The sequence below is a fragment of the Saccostrea cucullata genome, unplaced genomic scaffold, assembly GCF_032062105.1.
Source record: "Saccostrea cucullata isolate Sc308-1 unplaced genomic scaffold, CSIRO_AGI_Scuc_v1 ctg108, whole genome shotgun sequence".
Classification (NCBI taxonomy): domain Eukaryota; kingdom Metazoa; phylum Mollusca; class Bivalvia; order Ostreida; family Ostreidae; genus Saccostrea; species Saccostrea cuccullata.
Window position 1 is genome coordinate 548,075 of NW_026935861.1, and position 26,590 is coordinate 574,664.

Sequence of the window (26,590 nt, forward strand, 5' to 3'; positions counted from 1 at the left end):
TTTTAAATCAACAGGACCCGCTTACAAAATTAAAGAAAAACACCAGCTAGAATGATCATAAAATCAGCTGCCCTCTTACATTAAAAAAACTCCTAAATCAAAGTGCACTCATTTTCCTACAGACAATTTGCATTAGCAGCTTATAATGACACTAAACAAAGCATAGCCTGTCTTTGTTAGAGTTATCAGATAAAGATTAATTTAACTTGCACCGCTTGGAAGGTGGTACCTTAATATAACCAAATTACACAACTTGTCAAGAAAATGTCTGTATTACATTAAAGAAGCTTCATTCAAAAATCTATCGTACTGAAAAATCAATATACACCAAAAAAAAAAAAAAAAAACAGGGACCAGCTATGAGACAACACTCAGCAGGTTATTAAAGGGGGGTGGGTCATACCCATATCTCATCACCCCAGCTGATTAAATTCTCCCAGAATGCACCAGACAGGCCTAATTTTCTTTCAAACTTCTATGCATCCAATTAGTTGTATCTACGATAACAGAGACACCTCGGCTGTTGTCCTTCACTTGCTACACCGACCTGACAGAGAACGGGAGATAGGGAGGATAAACAGATAGACGGAGGTTACCTGAGGACAGATCCAGGTATCACTGACCAGGGGGTGGTCACCATGTGACCAACACAGACCAGCTCAAACAGGGAAGCCATCAACTCACATAGAACTAGTGAATTAAAAGACTCAAATCAAAATGATTCAATAGCATTGAAGAAATTGGATGGTTTTATTGAATAGACAAAATGTGGAACCGTTTCTTGGTCCTGGGTGTCTGCTGTGTTTGTTATTGTGCAGCAGAAGCAACCATTAAATATAAGAAGGGAGGAAATGTCCACTATGTTCCTATGAAGACAACAAAGGCATCGTCACATTCAACTCTGTTGGAAAATGACATCACAATTCTGAAGGATCAAATTAAGTCACTCTTAAAGCAGAGAGAAAATGACAGGTAAAATTACACATTTCTTTTAATTCATATGATCTAACATATTTTACATGAAAAATGATATGTCATCTTTTAATTTATATTCTAAACAAATGAAACAAAAAAGACTTTTTTTCTGAAAAAGTCAAGAATAATAATGATAAGGTTGTGGGCATTGACTTCTATTCTTTGTTAGTCGGTGATAAAGCGTTGCATCACAGCATGTGCTCCTCTTGTGAATTGTCAACACTCTATTAAACCTCTCATTTATAACAATGTCTCAAATTGTGTTTGTTCAAAATTTTCATGATATTGAAACCTTGTAAGTCCTTTCACTCAATAGTTCTTGAATCTAAAAAGAAATCAATCTAAAAAAGCCCCCTACATGGCTGCATTCTTAAGCCTTCCTTTCTCTTAATTTCCTTTGAAATACTCTGATTGAGATGACTTGCTGATTATATAGCAGCTGTGTAAATGCACACAATACCTTAAAGACAGGTGCTCTTTTACAGCATTATTCATCATGGCTTTGTTGTGTGTGCAAGAAAAAAGGCACCAGGGTTTATTACATATATATTGCACTTTCAGAAATATATCTCTTTTAACTGAAATTGTGGTTTGAAGTTTGACTTTAGTTTGCTTTTATTTCAAAATATTTTCCTTTGATTTAAAGTGAAAAAAAAGATTCACAAAATATGAAATTAGGTTAAGGGTCCTCCACACACACACAGCTTATGTTCTCATATTAATGAGCATTACTTTTAACAACCATATCAACCTTTAAAAACTGTCCAGGGATTAAAATGTAATTTATACTGATTTTTTAAAATAATAATTTCACAACTTTCAAGAAATTTTTCCCACGGCGTTTTCATAACTAGCACAACAAATTTTGTCTTACCCTCTCATATATTTTTAAGGATACACCAAAGGCTTTTTTCAAGATTTTTGTCAATTTTGAGATTTTTGGCTATGAAAACAATGCTAATCACTGCTTTATAATGCATGAAAAATTCTTGCTGATTATTAAATGGTTTTCTAATTATTTAACAATAATCAAACATAAACACTAACACATGTGAATGTGCCGTTATTGAAGCTTCTGATTTGGTCTGTAACTGCCTGCTTCTGAAAGGAGCAATAAATCACTGTGACCACTTGGGGAATTCTTCACTAGCCACACAGAGGTTATCAGTAATTTGGGACTCTAGATTTATTAACAGGTCACTAATGACCATGAAATAGGAGGTGGAGCTTAGCTCTTGCCATTTTGCCGGGAAATCTTTCTGAGATTCAGAATTGAACCTATTTTGCTTCATTAAAAGCACCTAAATAAAGAATAGAACCTCCCATTCTTGTGAATATGCATAGGAAATATGGATAAGTAAATATCCAAAGCTGAATCTCCAAGGTGAGAGAGACTTTGTTGTGTAATGGGTTTTTGCCCTCTACTGTAAAGTAAGATCAGACAGTTGGTGGTATTATTTGAAAGGATTCAGCTCCCTTATTTATTGACCAATTTCTCTAAAAACTGGCCAGAATGTGTCTCAAATGTGTGTTCACAAAACCGTGTCTCAGATGTTTGATATCTTGCTCAGTTCTCGAATTATTGGGGGAAATGCAGAATTAGGCTAATAAATTGGTAAAATTGAAAGACAAATGGGTGTAACTTTTGAATAAGAAGATTTATCAAAAATCTGAGATACGGTTTTAAAGTTCAATCTTTAATCTACATTGAGGCAAAATTTTGACTTTGAGAGGTGGAATACAAAAAAGTTGATTTATAAAATATAAATGCACTGATATTTACATTAATAGATAAATAATTTTTTAATAAGATAAAAACGAAAATTTTAATTAAGATCATTAAATAGTGAATTTAACAAGCTTTCAAATGATATATACTTTTAATATGTTATCTTTGTTAATGAAAGAATTACAAGCAAATTAAATTTTGCCGTTTGGAAACCTTTGGTGTATCCTTAAGCTCACAGAATAACCATAAAAACTTAATTTTAGCAATCCACCTATTTTTTACGGAAATTTATTTTATTTATTAAAAGTACATAAAACTCATTTTCTCTAAAATACATCTCGAGAAAGATCAATGAAGACTCCTTTTGTAGAGAAGAAACATTAATGAATTAGATTACATAAAAAAATTGAATTAAAATTAAATGCACTGATGTAGAAAAATATATTTTCAAAATCTTTGGTATCAAATTTCCTTTTTGGAGTTATCCTTCTGTTGCCCGGGACTCAAAAACTTTGGCAAGTCTCCGCATTCGTCAACATACTATATTTACTCATTATTGGCTTATACCTGAACTGGACAGATATAAAAGAGGAAAACTAGAAACTCATATTATTTATTAATATTTATAAACAAACAATGAGATGATGTATTTATTTATTGAAACGCACAATTTAGTGTGCAAAAATTTCAACTACTATCATAACAGACTCGGTTGATTAGCCTGAAAGTATAAATAACCTGAAGGTTTCTCGTCATACCGGTACCCGTTGTTTACGAATTATAATATGTAACATAATCCCAGACGTCTGTTGTTCTTTTATTTAAACAAAAAAAAAAACGCACATCTTTTTCCATCGGTCACTCCGTGATCATGCCATGTGTTTTGTAAGAGTCTCTTTCAAGCAGTACCAGGCCAAATCGTCCACGTACAAACTAGAAATCAAAGGCCTGAAAGGCCTGCGAGTTGACTCGCTCGAGTCAATTGAGCTTTCATATATGGGCACCATACCTTAATATATTCAGTTTATTTTGCATCTTAAGAGATTGAATAATATATGTCACACATAAATAAAGTGTATATTGCTTTTCATTTATATATACAGGTTGGCATTATTTTGACTGGATTCTATAATGAATTTCAGCACATTAGCTGTGTAAAGATTCCCACAGCAAATCTGGATTCTAAAAATACATTTTCAACAACAACTAGCTGCAGCTAATGAGAGCAGCAGGTGTTTGTGTTAGGGGGGTTTAGGTCAATATATAAATAAACTTCAGATGGGAAATATTTCATGCTTGAACATATATTCATACGCAGTAATTGTAAATCGTACAGGCATTTAATCAAATATTTCTTTAAAAGCATGAAGGCATAAATAATGTTATATGAAATTTTATACAGTTTTTACCTCTTAAGTTTATTCAATCACTCAAACCAAAGCATTTTTTGCTAGAACTATTATATTTGGCGTATGGATCACCTTGATGAATGCGTGAAAAAATTTACAGCTCTGAAACAGCTATGTCGACAGGGAGTAGCTCGCTACGCGAGCCAACTCAAAAACCGGAAGTAAAAGTATTTTTTGTCTATATACGTCACAAGTCACATGGTGTGGAGGACCCTTAACTGCTTTTCTTTTTTCTGTGTAAAATATAAACATAACAATAATGGTTTTGACTGTAAATTTTAATCTACTCCTTCTTCAAAAATAGAATTTAACAAATCCATGTTTGACTTATTTTTGTCTGATTAACAGAGCTAACATTAAAGAACTTGAGAGAAGAACTATTGAAAATCGAGATGCTTCCATGAAAAACCAAAAAAAGTTGGTGCAGTTAAGGACTCAGGTCTCCGAGTTTTTACCCAGACTGACCACAATCGACACAAATATCGAGGGCGTAAAGTTAGAGCTTGCTAACCTTAACAACCTCCAGACTCAGAACAAGCTGGGTATCAAAGAATGCCAGACTCAAAAGGAAAATCTAAAAAGATCAATCAGAAAACTGGACAAAAAGTTCTCTCCCTTAGTCCGTAAAATCACTGAGAAATGTGGGAACTTGTCAACTAAGTTTGACACATTTCGGTATGAGTATCGAAATACAACAGAACACTTTGTTAGAAGGCTAGCTAAAGCTGAAATTAAAATTGAAAGCAAGAAATCCCAACACAGATCAGATATCTATGCTACAATGAAAGAGAAATATGGAAAAAGGAAGAATTACCCTGACCTGGCTAACACTAATGAAGTGGAGGGGTCAGGGGATATAGAGGGGGAGTTTATAAGAGCAGGGGACCCTAGCAGTGCATTGGCTGAGGGCAGTGGGGGAGGGGGTAACAGAGACTCCCCAGTGTATCTAAAGGTCAAGGACTTCATTACTGAGATTTACGACCGTGACCTTGAAATCTCGAGTCTTCATGAAATGTTCTTTGATATGGAAGATCACCTGGAGAGAATAGAAGACAGGATGAGATCTATACAGCTGGGGAACTTTATGGAGAGACTCCAGAGTTCTCTGGTGAACTTCACACAAAATGTGATCACTCTAGAGCAGTGGAAGATAGCTAGCTCAGACATAGTGAACTCCACCCAGAACAATCAGCAGAGGATTCAAGAAGTGATGCGGATGATTCTGAACAATACTCAACACATACACGAACTGGAGTGGAAACTAAGTAATGCTCAGACCTTATCCTACCAGCAGTTTAGTTTGCTGAGAATGCATGTTATACAACTCAACAACACAGTGCAAGATATCAAGGAAGACTTAATGAAAAGGAAAAACAAATATCCCAGTCATTCCACTAATACTAGAATCCAAGTATCATCACCTCAACTTAAAACTCTCTCTTCTCGGGTAGAAGATCTTGCCTTACAAATTATCTATAACGAAAATCGCATCTCTAAGTTAGAAATTGAAGCTCTTAACAATTCTCTCTTTGAATGTCGCAAGTACAATGCAGATAAACATCAGGATGGAAGGCTTCTGTTTCTGGAGAAATCGCAACAGCGCGTACGTGAAGATTTAGTAAAAATGCAGGAGATCACTAGGAAACTAGATCAGGGTTTATACAAAGTCTACCTCAGCTCAAAGAACAATACTCAACTGATCTCAGTGAATGGAGCTCACCTCACCCAGCTCAGGAGCTTCTTACCCTTCATCATAGAGGCTCACAGAGAAATGATCAACTTCAGGCTTCATCTACCAAAAGGTAGGTTGATCCTGTTCAATTGTCACAATGGCAATATAGACTCATTTTAAACACGTACAGTAAAACACTATCATATCAACTTAAATAGCATTATTACATCCTTGACTTGTTATAGAAGGTGGCACAAAGCCCAGCACTCACTACAAGCTGACTGAGAACATCTTGGTGAAGAGAAAATTTGGATTGTGCACATTGTTCCAAATGAATTTTTCAAAGTACCTGATGACAAAACATTTACTTATTAAAGCATGTTTTTGTTTGTGTGTGCTAAATTATTTATGTTTTTCTTTGCTCTTTCAGACTGTGATGAGTATTATAGACAAGGCAGCAGACTCTCTGGAGAATACATCATACACCCGCTGTACGCCAACATGTCCGTCAAAGTTTACTGTGACATGGAGGAGGGAATCGGAGGCTGGACGGTGATTCAGAACCGCTTTAACGGCAGTGTCAACTTTGCCAATAGTTGGAGCCTGTACCTTCAGGGATTCGGTCGGACTGATGGTGAATACTGGATAGGAAACCAGCTTATATATTACCTCACAACTCAGAAGAAAAACTCCCTAAAGATAGAAATGACTGATGTCCATGGCAAACTCTGGGTGGCAAATTATGACGTGTTTACCATCACTGATGATGAGAAATTTACCCTTTCTGTTGATGGTTACCATGGCAATGCCACTGATGGGCTGGGCTATGCCAATAGGATGGGATTCAGTGCCACAGATCGGGATAATGACGGTGCTAGTTCTCACTGCGCCATGTTCTATATGGCGGGCTGGTGGTATAAACATTGTCACTATGGTAACCTTAACGGTCGATATGACCTTGGAATGGTGTGGTATAATTTTGACTCAGATGAATGGATACAGCTAAAAACAAGCAAGATGAAAATTATACCAAGACATTAACTTAGAATTCCAATACTTTATCTACCTCAAACAATACAAAATTTTCATTTCATTCATAGTAATTTTCCTCTGCCATTTGTCAATAAATATAATAACATAATCAAGAAATGTATTTGTCAGATTTCATTCCATATGCTTCATGTTTAACATGAGTAGGTCAAGGTCATACTGGTACATTAGAATCATGAAAGGATGAAGCATGCATGATTTAGCTATTATAAATAAAATCAGATGGGGATTTTAAATTAGTGTTATAGCTTCAGTCTCTGATCTGTAGAAGATGTTGTGTCTGTGTAGAGATCTGTTATTAATTTATTTTTTCACACAAAGCCTGCTTGCTGACCTTCATTTAATTCTTCCTTCAATTTTGACAGGTATAGTGTTCAAATTATCCTGACATGAATTTGAAGTAATTCCCCTCTCTGTTTCCCTTATTTCTTTGGTGTCAGAGTTTCTGAAGACAGATAACAGACCTAGGTGTATATAATGTATAACTTGTAGAACTTGCTGATCTTTCAATATCCACTCTGTACTCTATAACATTGTACTTATCATAATTAAAAGATAGCACCAATTTGACTGAATAATTAACACCATTTTTAATATCAAGCACTTGATTATATTTGACAAAAATAAATCAAACAGTGTAGATGAGCTAAAAGTAAGCAATAAATATATGAATAATACATCATACTAATGAATGAAAGGTAAATTGTCAGCATTTCTCCTATGATAACATATTTACTTATCATCACCTTTGTTAAGAACATAAGTGTGTCAATAGAACAAGAATGACCAATAGGAATTAATTCTATCTGGTATAGTGTTTCTGTTTCCAGAGTAAATCAAAACAATTTAAACTAGAAATATGTCCATAGGACATGAATGCCCCGCCTAAGGTATATTAGTAATGCAACATAAAAATTTGTATTAGTGTATGAAATTTGATTAGAATATATTGAATAGTGATGCAGTTGTTTGTGTATCAGCAAACTGTATAAAGTTTAACACTAATTTCCTTAAAGTGAGGTCAAAGGAAATGCCAAGGTCAATTCAAACAATGTTGATGCAGTTGAAAAGCTCTAATCAGTATGTATCAGCTTATGAAGTTCAAAAAAATATTATAAATGGTTTATTTAAAACTGACTTAAACACAAATTGATAAAAGTGAGTGAGTCAATGTCAAATGAAAGGTCAAGGTAAAACATAGGTAATCAGAGATTACAGAGCTCACCTCAACAAATGTTGTCTTTAAGTAAGGCAAAGTCATACAATTAACCAACAAGAAGTGTACATTCCAAAAATGAAAATATTTAAGCAATTTTAATCTGATTTTGAAATAGAACTACATAAAAAATTTAAACTAGTTCTTCTTCATGAAAATGTAATTAAAATCCAGCATCTGAAGCAAATTTGAGAGTTTTCATCTCTTGATGCAACATTTGTGCAAGTTTGGTTTATACAATGTTATATAAGCCTTATAGTTTTTTGGTAATAGACCTGCACCCATAACTTTTACCTGGTCTATTATCTGAAAATGTATGTCGAATTCAGCATCCGAAGCAAGTCCATTAGTGTGCATCCTAAGATGTATCATCCATGCAAGTTTGCTCATTATAGGGCTCAAAGTTAATTGGAAATGAAACATGCATCAACCAGAAGTCTCTGTCGAGACTGTAGCTCTACTGGTTTATACTTAAAACAAAGGAAGAGAAAAGTAGCAGTTGGGACTTGAGACTTTAAATCAGCAATAAATAGAAAAATGATCCTTGCCACTCATCAAAATAAAAACCAATGCACAGAATTATGTATCTTAGTATAGTCTACTTGTGTGCCAAGTTATACTGAAATCAGACCAAAACTGCAGGAGGAGTAGCATTTTGAAAGAATTTCACAGAAATTTCTATTTTTAGTAACCATGGCAACATTGTTCATTGAAATCAAAAACTGATGCACAGAATTATGTATCTTAGTGTAGTTTACTTGTATGCCAAGTTATATCAAAATCAGACCAAAACTGTAGGAGGAGTAGCATTTTGAAAGAATTTCACAGAAATTTCTATTTTTAGTAACCACGGCAACACCGTTTATCGAAATCAAAAACCGATGCACAGAATTATGTATCTTAGTGTAGTCTACTTGTGTGCCAAGTTATACTGAAATCGAACCAAATCTGTAGGAGGAGTAGCATTTTGAAAGAATAAGAAATTTCTATTTTTAGTAACCAAGGCAACACCGTTCATCGAAATCAAAAACCGATGCACAGAATTATGTATTTTAGTGTAGTCTACTTGTGTGCCAAGTTATAATGAAATTGGACCAAAACTGTAGGAGGAGTAGCATTTTGAAAGAATTTCAAAGAAATTTCTATTTTTAGTAACCACGACAACACCGTTTATCGAAATCAAAAACCGATGCACAGAATTATGTATCTTAGTGTAGTCTACTTGTGTGCCAAGTTATACTGAAATCGGACCAAATCTGTAGGAGGAGTAGCATTTTGAAAGAATTTCAAAGAAATTTCTATTTTTAGTAACCACGGCAACACCATTCATCGAAATCAAAAACCGATGCACAGAATTATGTATTTTAGTGTAGTCTACTTTTGTGCCAAGTTATATTGAAATTGGACCAAAACTGTAGGAGAAGTAGCATTTTGAAAAATTGTTTACAGACAGACAGACAGACGGACAGACAGACAGACGGACGGACGACGGACGCATTACTATCGCATAAGCTCTTCTGGTCTCTGACCAGTAGAGCTAAAAACTAACATTTTCACTCATCAACAAAAAGTAGGTCAGATTCAGCATCCGAAGCAAGCTCAGTAGTATGCATCCTTATATGTATCATCCATGCAAGTTTGGTTATTAAAGAACTCATAGTTACTTGGAATGAAACCTGCACCAAAAAACTTAACCGGAAAATGTAGGTCAGATTCAGCATCCGAAGCAAGCCCGGTAGTATGCATCCTTAGATATATCATCCATGCAAGTTTGGTCAACATAGGGCTTATAGTTACTTGGAAATAAAACCTGCACCAAAAACTTTAACCTGTTCACTCAACCGTAAAATGTAGGTCAGATTCAGCATCCGAAGCAAGCCTGGTAGTATGCATCCGTAGATGTATCATCCATGCAAGTTTGGTCAACATAGGTCTTATAGTTACTTGGAAATGAAACCTGCACCAAAAACTTTAACCTGTTCACTCAACCGTAAAATGTAGGTCAGATTCAGCATCCGAAGCAAGCCTGGTAGTATGCACCCGTAGATGTATCATCTATGCAAGTTTGGTCAACATAGGGTTTATAGTTACTTGGAAATGAAACCTACACCAAAAATGTTAACCTGCTCCAAAAACATTAACCTGGTCATTCTTTTGCTGAAATTGCAGCATCTGAAACTTTGAATGGTACAATGAAACACACTAGAACCATCTTCCATGCATGTCTAATCAATATAGGACATAGAAGTACTTAAAAAGAAAACTGCTCCAAAAAACTTAACCTTAACCTGGGACGCCGACGCCGAGGGTATTACATAAGCTCCCCCAACTTCGTTGAGGTGAGCTAAAAATGTTGATACAGTTGAATTGCTTACATCAATATGAATCAGCATATGAAGTTTGACATTAATTTAGGAAAAGTGAGGTCATGTCAAAGCAAAGGTCAAGGTCAAAAATGTTGATGCAGTTGCATATCTCTCATCAATATGTATCAACATATGAAGTTTGATAAAAATATCTTGAATGATTTCTTTAAAACTGACTTAAACACAATTTGATAAGTGAGGTCAAGGTCAAATGAAAGGTCAAGGACAAAAATGTTGACACAGTTGAATTACTTACATCAGTCTGTATCAGCATATGAAGTTTAACACTGATTTAGGAAAAGTGAGGTCATGTCAAAGGAAAGGTCAAGGTAAAAAATGTTGATGCAGCTGATTAGCTTTCATCAGTATGTATCAGCATATGAAGTTTGATTAAAATATCTCTCTCTAAATACTCATTTAAGAAAAGTGTGGTCAAGGTCAAAAGAAAAGTCAAGGTCAAAAATGGTGATGCAGTTGAATAGCTCTCTTCATCATGTATCAGCATATGAAGTTTGATAATACTATCTTGACTGGTATCTTTAAAACTGACCTTTTAAAACTCATTAAAGAAAAGTAGGGTCAACATCAAAGGAAAAGTCAAGGTCAAAAATAGAGATGCGATTGAATAGCTTTCATCAGTATGTATCAACTTGTGAAGTTTGATAAAACCATCTTGAATGGTATGTTTTTTTTAAAACTGAGCAAAACACTAATTTAAGAAAAGTGAGGTCAAGGTAAAAGGAAAGGTCAAGGTCAAAAAATGTTGATGCAGTTGCATAGCTCTCATCAATATCTATCACCAAGTGAAGTTTGATGAAAATATCTTGGATAGGACTGAAGACGGACATGACAAACACTATATGCCCCAGCAATATTCATGGCGGGGCATAACAAATGTCATTAAAGTTTGGTGTACTATAGGATAGGATTCGTCACGTGACATGGACGACACTGGACGTGTTTTTTTGTCGCTCCGTGTTTTTTGACCATTTCTTCCGGATTTAAGTTGGAATTCTTTAATTCTTTAATTTCGGAAGTCTTGTGTGAGTTTGTGAGTTTGTGAATGTTAGTTTTTGGGATTTACCAGCAAAACAACATTGTAAAAAAGTTTGATTTCTTGTACATATGTTTATTGATTTCTTCTGTGATATCATCTCACCTGTTTACCTGTACGTTTCACCTGGCGATGGCAGAGAGTGATTTCGATTCGGTTGACAGAACATCAAAGCCGTTATACTTAAAGAACAATGATCTACGGGGTTCCTTAAAGAAACAGATCACTGACTTTGATCTTATTGACCCAATAAAAAAAGTAATCGGTGATGAGATACTTTGCGTGCAACTCGACCGCAATCTGTGGAGAATCTATCTCAAAAGCACAGAATGTCGACATAAGCTGCTAACCCAGGGTATTGAGATCAATAGCGTAGCATACCAGTTCTATGACACTAACCCATACACCTCAGGAGCTACATCCGTGTCTCAAAAAACCCTAAAACTGAGGATATGTGGTCTCCCTCTCTCTGTGGCAGATTCCGCGGTACAGGAATTACTTAACAAACTCGATGTCAAATTAACAAGTAAAATTCTGTACGAAAAAATCCGCCATCCAGAGACAAACTGGATGACAAGTATCCTAAATGGAACAAGGTTCATGTATATTGAGCCTCTTCCAGACGGAAAATATCTTCCGAGAATTAACTACTGCGGTGGTATCCAGTGTAAGCTTTTTCACTATGGTCAACCCAAAAAGGACATTCACCTTTTATGTACTAACTGCTGGAAAACCGACCATACCCGCTCTAACTGTTCCTTTGAAACCTGTTGTAAGGTATGCAAACAACCTGGTCATTCCCCTGGGAATGAAGCATGCCCTCATTATCAGCCACAAAAGCATTTGACCCCTTTCAGTGGTGCAGAGGATGTTTTATCCAACTTTTACCCATGCGTTTTGGATATCTTCGGAATTAAACACAAATCGGCCGAGCATGCCTTTCAGTATATAAAGGCAGTAAGATGCGGTGACCTAGATTCTGCCAATATCATCAAAGATGCCGATGACGCCCTTTCCGCTCTACGCATAGGAAAAAAAATAAAACCAAACGAGCAGTGGGTTTCTACCAAGGAGGCTGTTATGGAGGAGATTTTGGAAAACAAATGTGTCCAGGTCCCTGTTTTCCGCGATAAATTGTGCACTTCCAAGCAGTCGACAGTATTCGTTGAAACAACATACAACAACGAATGGGGCTCAGGGCTTGACCGGGATGGTACATGCAACACCAAACCCGAACAATGGCCAGGAAAGAACATTCTTGGTGTCCTCATGAAAAAAATCGCAAGAAAGGTTCGGAAAAGAAAGCTAAGCGATTCAGCAAAAAACGAAAGAAAACAAAAACAAAAAGATTTTCCGAAACAAAAAACAATACCGCAAATGCTTAATCAGCTGAGAGAAATGTCCGATAGTGATGAACCTGACACGGAGAGTTCCGGTGATGATACGTGTAAGTAACTGTATTATCTCCGATCAGACTGGCGCAGCATTGCATGAACTGTGGTATGTGCTTAGTTATAGTTATTTACAGACATTTTTGGCATACTTTAAAAATGCTATATTGAATTGGTATGTTCTATTTTTACTTTTTTAGTGATAAGACGTAAATTAGCCCCCCCCCCCCCCCCCCGTTTCTTTTTCATAGAATTATACATTTATATCCACCAGACAAATGGAAAATTTAAGTTTACTTTCGGTGAATGTAAGAGGTCTTAATTCGCCGGAAAAAAGGGCAAAAATCTTTACATGGTTAGAAGAATGTAAAATAGATATAATACTTTTACAAGAAACTCATTTTGTGGAAAAACATGCAGAAAACTATGATAGAAATTGGAATGGGAAAATAATTCATGCTTTTTCAGACTCTCCCTATAGTAGAGGTGTTTCTATTCTTTTTAAAAGAGAATGTAATGTAAATATTTTAAATGTTCATAAGTCTAATGACGGTAGGAAAATTCTTGTTAATGCAAAAATAGACGGTGACTTATTTACAATTATTAACGTTTACGCACCTAACAAAGAGTCAGATAGATTAGCATTCCTATCAACTCTAAACACATATATTTCTTCGTTCTCTGCGCAAGATAGTACAATCATAGTAGGAGGTGATTTCAATTGCAATTTTGATAAAGAAAATGATAAATCCAATAAAAAATTAAGTAAACTGGTAAATAAATTTGACTTAGTCGACGTATGGCTTAATAAGAATCCTAATAATAACGGTTACACCTGGTGTGATGCAGAAAATTGTCCAAAGAGTAGGATTGATTATATTTTTGTAAATAAAGACTTTATAAAAAATGTAAAAAATATCATTGTCAGACGAATTCCTGGTACTCATAATAATAACACTCGATTAAGTGACCACAGATATCTTAAATGTACTTTAAATCTGAATAAACTAGATAGAGGTGCAGGTTACTGGAAATTGAATGTATCTCACCTTGAGAATGCTGATTACAAACAAGGTATAGAGGAATTATTTAACAACATTGATGAAACGCTAGATCCAATTTTAAAATGGGAAACTTTTAAAATAAGTGTACGTGATTACTCTATTAAATACGCGAAACAATCCAAACATAATATAAAATATAAAATAAAACTACTTGAGGAAAAAATCGATAAAATTGAATCTTTGCCTAGTCTAGAAATTAATATGAATGAAAAGCGAAAACTAGAAAAAGAACTAGATGCAATGTATGATAAAATTGCTAAAGGAGCTCAAATAAGATCAAAAGCACAATGGATAAGTGAGGGAGAGCGAAATACCAGTTTCTTTCTAGGTCTAGAAAAGAAACATCAAACGAATAATACAATAACTGAATTAAAAAAGAATAATAAAACTTTTGCAAGTAATAGTGAAATTTTACAAGAAATGTGTCTTTTTTACGAAAACTTGTATACAAGGAAATCTGTCGATGGAAACAATATTTCTTCATATCTACAAGACATTGAATGTCCAAAACTTAGTGATCGCGATAGAAAGTTTTGTGACACATTTCCAACATTTGATGAATGCTCAGATGTGGTATACAATTTAAAAAGTAACAAATCTCCCGGATTAGATGGATTACCAGGGGAATTTTATAAATGTTTTTGGAACAAAATTGGACCTCTCTTTTACGATGTGTTATCAACTGTATTTGAAAAAGACGAATTACCATATTCTCAGCGATTGGCACTTATCACTCTTTTATTTAAAAAGGGAGACAAGAATAACCTTAAAAACTACAGACCATTGAGTTTAACTAATACCGATTACAAGATTATAGCTTTTGTTCTCGCAAAAAAATTACAATGCGTCATAGATAAATTAATTAGCAATGAACAATCAGCATATATCAAAGGTCGTTACATAGGTATAAATGCAAGATTGATTTTAGACATTTATGAATACTGCATGGAAAATGAAAAAGATGGAATATTATTATTTTTAGATTTTGAAAAAGCTTTTGATTCGGTTGAGTGGAATTTTCTTTTTCAAGTTTTAAAAAAATTTAACTTCGGTGATAATTTTCTTCAATGGACGAATTCTATATAATAAACCAATATTCAGAATTAAAAACAATGGTTGGATTTCTAAAACATGTAGCATGAATAGAGGTATTAGACAAGGATGCCCTATTTCAGCTCTATTGTATCTATTTGTGGCAGAAATACTGGCCTTAAAAATTAAAAATAACAATGAAATACAAGGTATCAATGTTTCAAATATGAAAAGGGATATTAAAAATATTCAGCATGCAGACGATATCACATTGGCTTTAAAAAATATATCTTCGTTGAAGGTTGCAGTTAAGACTGTTAATGATTTTTGTAAACACGCTGGTTCAAAGGTCAATATAAGCAAAACACAATGTATATTATTGGGTAGTCTAAAAGATAAATACACTAACATAGAAGGTATCCAGGTAACAAATGATGCTGTTCGATGTTTAGGTATACACATTGGCCATAATAAAATTCAATGTTATGAATTGAACTGGCTAAAGACTTTTCAAAACATGGAAAAACTCTTTGAATCTTGGAAAAAAAGAAAATTGACTATTTTTGGAAAAGCATGTGTCGTTAACTCTTTAGCTACGTCACAACTTATATACATGGCTTCAATATTACCAATGCCCGATCCCGAACATACTCGACAAATTAAGAAAAGTATATTTAACTTTATATGGAATAAGCGCGATAGGATTAAAAGAGATACTGTGATCGGAAAACAGGAAGATGGTGGAATAGGAGTGATAGATATTGAATTGAAATTTAAATCCTTAAAGGCTGCATGGACTAGATATTTAATAAAAGAAAACTGTATAATCGGCGAAATAGTAAGAGGATATTTAAATTGCCTTAATATTGATATTAACTATCTATTAACATTATCAGAGACAAAACCCCCAGACTTTCAAATCATTTCAAACCTTCCGGTTTTTTATAAAGAAGTATTTTGCAGTTTTAACGATTGCAAAAGATACATAGATGAAACGAAATTGTCTAATGTAAGTTTTGCTCAACAACCAATATGGAATAATAATATGTTTAAATATGAAAACAAAACAATATGTTTTAAACATTGGATCAAAAGTGGGATAACACATATTAAAGACCTTTTTAACAAAAATGGAAAATTTAAAACTCTACAAGAGTTGTCCGGTGATTTAAAACAAAAATCGAATTGGATATGTGAATATAAAATAGTAAAAACAGCAATCTATAAAAAAATCTTTAAGATTCAATATGACTTGTTGTGCATACATACAAAATATAGGGAAGTGTTATTTTAATTTTGTAAATGGTGTACATTGTATTGAAGATAAAAAATGTAAATTTTTTTACGATAATTTACTCTTTAAGAAATTTAAAGCTCCAGGCCATCAATTTATGTATAAAAAACTATTTTCTGTTGCTCAAGAGAGTTGGAAGGATATATATAGAAACAAGGTTAAGGATATCTATGACAAAAGAATATGTGAATTTAATTACAAATTGTTGAATAATACTTTGTGTTGTAACAGTTTTCTTTTTAAATGCAAATATAGAGCTTCTGCTTTATGTAATATGTGTGATGAAATTGAAGATATTAGACATTTAATTTTTGATTGTGAACATGTTCATATACTGTGGAAAAATCTGAGTTCTGTGTTAAATTTTGATGTACAGTGGAAGCATGTCGTCCTAGGTTTTTATTCTGAACGGAATTCCAAAATACAATTTTTAAATACCTTTGTGTCTTTCATAGCATATAAGATATATAAATTTAAAATGTTTTGTAGAATTACGAACAAAACTGAAACAAAAGATATGTTACTTTCTTATGTCAAAACAAATATTAAAAACAATATGAACATTTTTCTGAATTTAACAAAAACTCACATGTCTAAAAATAAGATGGTGTCATTTGTAGAAATGCTTTAAGATATGTTGTTCTGTTATTTTTGTTATACTAACTATCCTGGCCCGGGTTAGTTAGAAATTGTAATCGGGCGTGCATAATTATTAATAAATTTATTAAAAAAAAAAAAAAAAAGTTTGGTGTACTAAAAATTGATGATTTTTTGTCAAAATGAGTCATGTTTTAACTTACGGTGTTAAAAATGAGACCCAAGGACAAATCTAAATAGAAGGTCAAGGTCATAAGATAGTGGAGTTTTTAAAACTGTTATTTAAATGTACCTGCAGAACAATCTCAAGGAGAGTATCCTTTGCAGATTCTTAGAGAAGGATCAATATTTATAAATTATTAGTAGGCACCAAACATAACAATCAGAACCATTTCCAGATATGTTTTCTGTATTAATAGTTAAAACAATTTCAGATAAAGGGTACTGATCATAAACAGATTTTTCTACTTGTTTTAACTGATCTTTAGTCATACAACTAATACTAATATAAGGTTATACTTTGAAGCAAAAGATAACGTGTTGTGACTCACAGTGCACATGTACTTTTCATGTACGTTTTGTTTTTCCTACCTCAGTATTATATGACATAATAAAACTGATGAATAGAATCCCCAGATGTTGTCTATTCAATTAGAGCAGACTGATAAAATCTATGATCTCATTTAGATTTAAACAGAAAATGTCAATACCAGCAGACTCATTATAAGGCTGTATTTTTACAACTGTTTATAAAGAAATTCACCTACAGCTGACCTTAAAACAATATTGTGAAAACGAATATTGATATTTCAAAATTAATAATTATATGAAAAAAATTGTCATACACAATCCACATATATAAATCATATATAAATGTTAAAATACAGTACTACATATATATTTCATATATATATGTATATTTTTATAATGAAAGTTGGCATTTCAAAAACAAACTCATTGTTTTAGAAGATTACCTGAAAAGGAACGGCATCAAAGAAAATGGCTAGGAACCAGTTGAGTGTGACCGTGGAGATTTCTATATCGATAGACTCGAGATGACGACTTAATTTCGGTAACTTCTCAGCCAGGAGGTCCTTGAGAACTTGTTGGTCTGACTGAGCTCCGATCAGATTCTGGTCAAAATAATGACAGGGAAAGTATTTCTCTGTCACCGCTACCACGGTCCTGTAAAAGGTTCAAGGCTTAAGTCATTATAGTGGAGAGAAAAAGATAGAGAGCATTGTGTTCAAGGGGAATAACTACCAATATCATATAGAATGTCAATACCATAACCATTAACCATTATATCAGAGAGAGAGAGAGAGAGACAGAGAGAGGCATTATGTTAAAGGGAAATAACTCCTTCAAATTTGAATAATATACATTCATAGTGCTTACCAAAATGCATCTTGGGCCTCCATAAAAATGAGAGCTAGTCCCACAATGAAGTTCATGCCCTGGCAGTAGCCAATGGTTGGGTTGTGAACACAGTAAGCTAATAGTACATCTTGTAGGTCCATAACCTTCAATACATGAAGTATATTTTACAGTATATGTTTTCTAGAAATCAAAAGTTATGTAGTCCACGAAAGAGCTTGATAGGAAAGGATTCACTATGGAAATATGTGATTGTGAATTGAAGCCTGGGTAGCCATAGCATAAATCACACAAGTAGATGATCTGATTGACAGCATATTGAACTGATCTTATGTATGAGGTTAAACTTGTGGCAAACAAATTCATGTTAGAGCTTTAAATCAGTACAATAAATGTTTAAATTCATGATTTTATCAGACGAGTGTATACTTAAGCAATACTTAGTGGTTTTTATCTTCTTTATATTGTCATAAATCATAAGACAAGGGCAGATAACTCACCCCTTTACAGCCTTGAGAAGAAAACTTCATGTTACTGGGCATGGTCCTCATTAAGTCCAGAGAAATCTGCTTCCTGTACCGAGCAGCCAACTAAAAATTAATATAAATCATATCACAATCAATAGCTTTATCAAATTCATAAAAAAAAATTCCATACCATATTCAAATTAAAAATGAAATATTTTTTAATAAAGTTTAATTGTTTTCCTTTTGCAAATCTAAAATTTACAATGTATAAATGTATGTACAGAATGGAATACAATTCAATACATATATGTATATGATAATAAATTTGTTGCTCTATCACTGCTTAGTTTAACTAACAGTAGGACTTGTTTACAGGATGCGTACCGGAGAGTCTGGCAGCATGTTACACAGGTTCCTGTAGTAGTGCTGTCCCTTGGCACTCATCACCTCGCGTACCTGCCAATAAACCAGCTGTCTCCACACCTGAGTTCTAAATCGGTCAGGGATACCACCGCGGCACAGACTCTTCATGTCCTTCAACTGTCAACAACATTTAAACTCATATTTCTCAGAAAACTGCATATGTATTATTTTTTTCCTAATTTTTTTTATGTACATGTATTACGGAATTTAAAAATTCAGTGTAAATTTGAGATGAAATTTTACTTGCAACCATGAACAAGCAAAATAATGATTTATACTTGTTCAGGACAAGAGCTATTTTAGCACTGTGCATTAATAAGGTAGTCTAACCACTGAGCTACTTAAGAAATTGTCCATGGTCCATATAGTCTAAACTACTACTATACATTCTTCCCCTTCTTAAACAGTCTTTGACCTTGATACACATAATAACACAATTCAACTTATAGCTCAGTGTATTACACATTAATTAAACTTTTACACACATGACTAGCCATAGATTTCCCATGCAGTCTCATGAAGTGAGTCCATTTTTTCTGGTGCTCCTCGTATGAGCCGGCCTGCATTAGATAGTGTAAGGTCAGCTCCTGACACAGATAGTGGAGTAGTAGTCCGTTAGAGGTGTCCTCAAACACGTGCTTGAATCCATAGCTATCCACATGTACCTCACCACTGGCAAGACTGAAAGTCAAACGGATATAAAAGTCTGGTGAAAAATTTCTTTTACAATAAACATATGATTACTCTTAAATACTTCAAGTTTTATGATAAATGTAAAAATGCTCTAAAACCCATGATTGTTGCGGTTCTATAGACAGGTTTTTGATTACCTTTCATAAGTAGGAAGACTTGGGTTCACACTTCTGGCTTCTTCTAACAACTTCTGAATTTTTCTTTTATGCTGAAATTATAAAATACAGAAATATATAAAACTGAAAGACACTAATAAATACATTGTACATGAGACATTCTAAAATTTGTTTCTTTTGTACCAAACATATGCAAAGTGCTCTTTATCATATTAGTGGTGTTGACAAGATACAAGTTTAGCATGTGGAAACCTTTATAATCTACTAAACTTTAAAATTTCAGTAAAGCTATGTTAAGAAATTTGATGGATATTTTAGAATTTTAATTTCATCCACAATATGACAATTATGTCAGAGTTTCCACTTGGTCCATGTTTTCCGAGTTAAGAGTACTGGAAAGTTATTTCATGACACTTTATAACCCTTACCCTGTCTCCCCCAAACAAGACTAACTCTGCATCATCCATTGTATCACAGCCGGAGAACCTGATACTGGACTGAATCAGGGACACATAATCTAGGTGCCATTTCTCTATCTCAGCCTCCAGAGCCCGCACTTTACTGAAAGAAACCATAGCATTCAAAATAGCAATTCATTTCACTTTCTACTAGCTGATCTAAAATATTGCAATGTGTTTCATACAGCTAATATACTGTCTTTCTGTCTGTAACATGATCTATGGATACTTACTCCTCTTGCTGGTAAAAGGTTGACCTGTCTGTCTGTCTGTCTGTCTAGCTGTCTGTAACATGATCTATGGATACTTACTCCTCTTGCTGGTAGAAGATTGACCTGTCTGTCTGTTTGTAACATGAGTTATGGATACTTACTGCTCTTGCTGGTAGAAGGTTGACCTGTCTGTCTGTCTGTCTGTAACATGAGTTATGGATACTTACTGCTCTTGCTGGTAGAAGGTTGACCTGTCTGTCTGTCTGTCTGTAACATGAGTTATGGATACTTACTGCTCTTGCTGGTAGAAGGTTGACCTGTCTGTCTGTCTGTCTATCTATCTGTCTATAACATGATCTATGGATACTTACTCCTCTTGCTGGTAGAAGGTTGACCTGTCTGTCTGTCTGTCTATCTATCTGTCTGTAACATGAGGTATGGATACTTACTCCTCTTGCTGGTAGAAGGTTGACCTGTCTGTCTGTCTGTCTGTCTGTCTGTAACATGAGTTATGGATACTTACTGCTCTTGCTGGTAGAAGGTTGACCTGTCTGTCTGTCTGTCTGTAACATGAGTTATGGATACTTACTCCTCTTGCTGGTAGAAGGTTGACCTGTCTGTCTGTCTGTAACATGAGTTATGGATACTTACTCCTCTTGCTGGTAGTAGGTTGACCTGTCTGTCTGTCTGTAACATGAGTTATGGATACTTACTCCTCTTGTTGGTAGAAGGTTGACCTGTCTGTCTGTCTGTCTGTAACATGAGTTATGGATACTTACTCCTCTTGCTGGTAGAAGGTTGACCTGTCTGTCTGTCTGTCTGTAACATGAGTTATGGATACTTACTCCTCTTGTTGGTAGAAGGTTGACCTGTCTGTCTGTCTGAGCTTGGCTAACTTTTTCACCTCTTCATTTAGGAACCTGTTCTGATTTTGTAGAATTCTAAGTCTCTCTTGTAGTTCCTTCTCACTTTTCACTGGTGGTTGTTTGCTATTTAACAGAAAGTACCCCAAAATATTCATTATTACAAGATTTTTTATTAGTCCAATTTGGGTCACCAGAGGAGCAAAATAGATTTATATAATGATAAAATTTTCATTTATGGTTAACTTTTATATTTATAGTTCAGTGACATCTCTTATAGATGTTAGTATCTTACCTAGTTTTTCCTGTCAGACTTTTGTCCAGTGTGTTGGAGGTATCCAGCCTGCCCTCTAGGAATCGGATGGCCTCGTCCCTTTGAGCCAGAAGTTCCTGTAAGCCAGCCTGTCTGTTCATCACCTGGGCCAGCTCACATTTCGTGGATCTAAAAGTAATGAATCAGGACTGTGAAAAACTAGATAAATGATGCTCAAGCTCTGCTTGCCTCAGATGCCATAAAAAATTGTGTTTTGTTTCCTATCAGCATCATCTTGACTTTGATCTAAGGTTTCACTCGTAGTCCTGTGTTAACAATAATGGGTCAACTAGGACATTCTATTGATTCACAATTACAAAATGTGGACCAGATACACATTTATAGCAGACCTCTATTCCCTGTGTCTATATATAAACTCTTTCTAAAAATTTGTTACATGGGGTTAAAATAATTGGTTTGTTTTATCTTAGTTGGCACCGATATGATATTTGATGTTAATGACCATTGTTTGCCTCTATACAGTAGTAAACCTGGTGTTTCAATCTTTGAGGATTTGTTTTATGCACAGTTGACAAAAAATAGTTGCTGAAGTGAGCACCTGTTGTAATCATTACAGTTTAACCTTAAATGTAAATGAAAATTAACCTATATCTTTTATATCCCCCTCCCCGAAAAAAATAATTAAAAGGGAAAACAATATATTCCTATCAAAAGAACTTTGTAAAAGTATACCGCCTAAAGATCACTTGCTATATGACTTGTACCCCTGTAAATATTAGGAAACCATACTGCAAATCTCTACAAAATTTTGTGATGAATAAACTGTATTACTCATTGACATATTGTCACTGAATGGCAGTCATGGCCTGCAGTAGAGAAAAAAGGTAAAATAATAATGATAGAATACATCATAACAGTATCAGGGAGTGGGTGACAGATGTTGAGATGACTCATAACAGGACCCATAGAATTTCATTTATCAGCATGTGAGTCCTCAAGTCAACCAACACTGATTCTTAATGATTTACTTCTTGGCTAATAACAAAAAAAAAATTAGGGATTAAATATGGTCTGGATTGATTATTTCACCTCTTTAAAAAAATTAACTTGTTTTAACTTGTTAATATGTTTGGTATGTTTTGGTGAGGAAAAAAGGGTTTAAAGAAAAAGATTTCAGTTAATACCTTTCAAATGAATTTCAAGAGTTATAAATCATTGGTTAATATTCATTATTATTATGCTGCATGTTTGATTCTTGTATACTTAATGTGCTGTATAGTGACAATTTGGATGTATTCATTGTCCATTATCCAAAAAATTGGGGAAAAAATAGAAAAATCAATGAAAGATATCTGTATAAGTGGAATTTTTAGCAAATTTAGCCATTTGTCCACAAAAACTGTGAAGTAATTTAAGCAATTTTGTGGACAGTGGTGAACAGATTAATAACAGTAACCTCTAAAATAGTCAGCCATATTTAATCTTAGCAATCTCAACACCCTCACTAAAATTGCACAAAATGTTGCTTTTATGGTATTTAAATCAGAAAACATACAGTTTGTTCTTATAACTAAATTAAACAGGCCCATAGGAAACAATTTGAAGGGGGGGGGGGGGGGCACAGCCATGCATTTTCAGTTGGGGGAACTATAAAGGTCATTAGATGTTATTGAGGGGGCACAATTTAATGGTGGCTATGTTTTCTATAATTTCTATACATCCACAAAATTAAGAAATACTATAAAATTACACTATTAATTTGTGTTCATTATACACTGTGCAATCATCAAATTCACACATACATGTATTTACAAAAGGATAGAAGACTTGCTCTTAACAACTCAGTTATAAAATTTGTGAGGATTTGAATTTGTGGATGCCATGTACTCATAAAATCCACAAATATTGAGCCAACACAAAATCTAATGATTCCACAGTACTATATATCACTTTTTATTCACGAGAACTTTATTCTAAAGTAACTATGCTAGAAAGTGTACTCTGGAAAATTTATTTCTTATGTATAATAGTATTTCTTAAGATTATATATAGCAATAACCAAAATTCATGAAAATTTGGTCTTGCTTATCAAGAGTCAGTGACTATCTCACAAAAATAAGATGTTGCGAAAATTTAGTGATCTTCAGTATTAATTGTACAAATATATTCATTTATGGCATAAAATAAAAATTGCACAAAACTCTAAAGCTTTGAGATAAATTATCCAGATCCTGTTTCTTAAATCCATTAATATTGAAATAAAAAAGATATTTAGCAATGAATTTGAAATTAAGAAGTGTAATTTACATGAGTTCTTTTTCTAGGTCGATGAGGCGACTGGCGAGTTCCGAGGATGATGCCTCTCCGCGATCGATGGCCGAATCACTCGATACATAAGACAGAGAACTGCTGAAAACAAACAAAGGAAAAGTAATTATTATATCATATTTACTCTTAAAATATAAAATTTGTCCAACACGTTTACTGGAAATTATAACAAAATGGCATATTTACAACAATTCAAAAACTACATCAGATTCTAACAGAATAAGAACTAAAGGGGTGCAAATTTAACCCCCAAGCCTGAGACCTAAACCACTGAACTATGGAAACTTGAATTAAAACATTTTGTGTGTTATAGTCATGCAAAAACTTTTCCTGATATAAGTCCAAAGGTGTAAAAGAAGAGTTCCAAAAAACTTTACAAAGACATCGAAATTTCCAAAATATGTAATGTTTTATAAGTGTAATGTACAAAAAAGAAATACGTGTACTATAATCAGATTGAATAAGTCAGTCATCTGGTGCAGAGATATTTAAAGATTACTCAGTCATAATCCTTGTCAATATTTGTAAAATTAAACATGACAAAGTACAAAATGTCATTCCAAACTTTCAAAATTAATCCACAAGTTTTATTCATAAATGGTTTTTAATTGGCTTGCTTGCAGCAAAATCCCCACAGTTAGAAAACTTTACCAAACATCAGAATCAACATCCTCATTATCCGACTCCATCATCCGATTCAGAGTAATCCGAACGTTCTCCAACTTCTCAAGCAAGAAATCCATAGATCTCAAAACTTCTCCTAAAACTTTTCAGGTTTCAGTTTTTCCTTTCACATGACACAATTTTAATGAAGACTTTTATCAGCCACCTGTCTGAGTGCGCCTATATCATTGTGTCTGTACATAGTGTAGATTCGGGGACTGATCCCAGTCAATTAACACTTTCTTACTCATCTCTAACAGGTGATACATCATCTTGCATGTTTAACACACATCACTAAAGGATAATCAATATAGGAACAAATACACAGGCCCTCAGCATGGACCCTAGAGCTTCCTATGAGCTGGATGATAACATCAACACAATTATACTGAGAGATAGGAGGAAAGATGGGGGGACTTTTTATATGTATCTAGCTGTACTTGTCTATATGTACTTTATCTGTGTACCATTAGTACATTCCATGCTTTGAAGCTAAACTTATAGCCATTAACAGAGTGCAAAAAGACTCAAGCAAAGAATTCAGTCAATTCATGATAAATATGTGTAACAATACCACCAACACCAAAAATTATCAAGCAAATTAAGAGTGCAACAAAATCAATCAACTCATGACAAATATAAATATGACCATAATTATGTGTTATAATATAACAAACACTATGAAACATTCATCTATTTTTGATGCCTTCAAGTACATTTACAATGAAAACAAGGCAGATAACTCTGTACAGTCTGAACTTACCAGCTTCCGACCTCCTTCGACTCGTTTTGCTCTCCGTTGACGTACTCTCTTTGCTCTCCATTGACGTACTCTCTCTGCTCCCTTGTTTCTGATTTCAAGCCCTCTTCCTCCACTCGTGAGTTTATAATGTTACTGTTGTTGACAGATTCGGGGAAGCCATTGACCTCCGTCAATTCTTTGAAAACCTCGTCGTCACTGCTGATCGACTCCTCGCGACACAGCTCCCTCAGGGCCTTGTGTTGGTTGTCCAGACTCAGCGTCGAGAACTTCCAGCTCTGACAGGACATACCCAGTCCTGAGTCCTTAGAAAGGCGCCCCTCAAAACTCTTACTCATGTGGGATCGAGTTGTGTGATTGGTTGCCAGCGACGGACACTCCACAGCTGAAGAAGAATATTTTACAAGAATATATAACCTTCCTTTGTATTGAAGTTCTATAAGGGGATTTAAATTTGAATTCAAGGGACATTGATCATGTTTGTTAAACTGCAATTATTTTGGTAAACAGATTTTGACCTCAGAACTTTGTTTTCAAAAATGTAGAAAATTAAAAAAAATTGTTATCACTTTAATATTGTACCATGGTGGAAAAGGTACAATAGATACAAATCTGTTCAGCTATTTTCATGTTTGAATTAATTACTTTCTTTTTTTATGTTGTTGTTGTGTTAGTTGTAGATGGAATGAGTTCAAGTGACATTATAAAAATTACCCTGGTATACTACAAGCATAAAGATTTCATCAATGATTAAATGAATTAAAATGTCATGGTTCTAAGGCAAGTTAATATAATACATACAAACAGATTACTTAAATTGTGAGGTGGATACATCTGTACATATATTGGATCTTAAAAGTATACTATAACTGTTTTGATAAAATCTCTCATGCAAGAAACCACTCGTCCATTTTGTGCATAACTACTGAGAATATAAAATCGAATATGTTTACATATACACGTATATTTTAAAATATTTTTATATATATTTAATATGAATTTCATATATAATGGTTATCAGACTTCTCAAGAATTGAGCCATGCATTATTTTTTCAATCTATAATATTCTCTTGGATTATCAGTGGACACAAAGAGACAAAGAGAAA

The 26,590-nt window shown here is 34.0% G+C and overlaps 2 protein-coding genes across 3 annotated transcripts in view; one reads left to right on the plus strand and one right to left on the minus strand.

The window, feature by feature from the left end:
* LOC134244056 (uncharacterized) overlaps window positions 1-26,590 on the minus strand; it is a 54,838-nt gene that overhangs the window by 7,682 nt on the left and 20,566 nt on the right. For both annotated transcript variants that reach the window (XM_062726324.1, XM_062726323.1), the window contains 11 exons: window positions 25,487-25,868; window positions 24,040-24,141; window positions 21,754-21,900; window positions 21,441-21,584; window positions 20,354-20,486; window positions 19,947-20,017; window positions 19,602-19,797; window positions 19,078-19,233; window positions 18,727-18,816; window positions 18,248-18,372; window positions 17,824-18,034 (listed from right to left, as the gene is read on the minus strand). In XM_062726324.1, coding sequence (XP_062582308.1) covers window positions 17,824-18,034; window positions 18,248-18,372; window positions 18,727-18,816; window positions 19,078-19,233; window positions 19,602-19,797; window positions 19,947-20,017; window positions 20,354-20,486; window positions 21,441-21,584; window positions 21,754-21,900; window positions 24,040-24,141; window positions 25,487-25,868 — 1,757 coding nt within the window. The remainder of the gene's footprint in view (window positions 1-17,823; window positions 18,035-18,247; window positions 18,373-18,726; window positions 18,817-19,077; window positions 19,234-19,601; window positions 19,798-19,946; window positions 20,018-20,353; window positions 20,487-21,440; window positions 21,585-21,753; window positions 21,901-24,039; window positions 24,142-25,486; window positions 25,869-26,590) is intronic.
* Window positions 704-6,942, plus strand: LOC134244057 (angiopoietin-4-like). The gene is made up of 3 exons (XM_062726326.1): window positions 704-972; window positions 4,462-5,915; window positions 6,216-6,942. The coding sequence occupies exons 1-3, from the start codon at window positions 767-769 to the stop codon at window positions 6,824-6,826; spliced, it is 2,271 nt and encodes a 756-aa protein (XP_062582310.1). The 5' UTR covers window positions 704-766; the 3' UTR covers window positions 6,827-6,942.

Coding starts and splice junctions, on each gene's coding strand:
- LOC134244057 (XM_062726326.1), top strand. CDS start 767: ATGTGGAACCGTTTCTTGGTCCTGGGTGTCTGCTGTGTTTGTTATTGT. Junction 973..4,461: donor AAGCAGAGAGAAAATGACAG/GTAAAATTACAC, acceptor TCTGATTAACAG/AGCTAACATTAAAGAACTTG. Junction 5,916..6,215: donor CAGGCTTCATCTACCAAAAG/GTAGGTTGATCC, acceptor TTGCTCTTTCAG/ACTGTGATGAGTATTATAGA.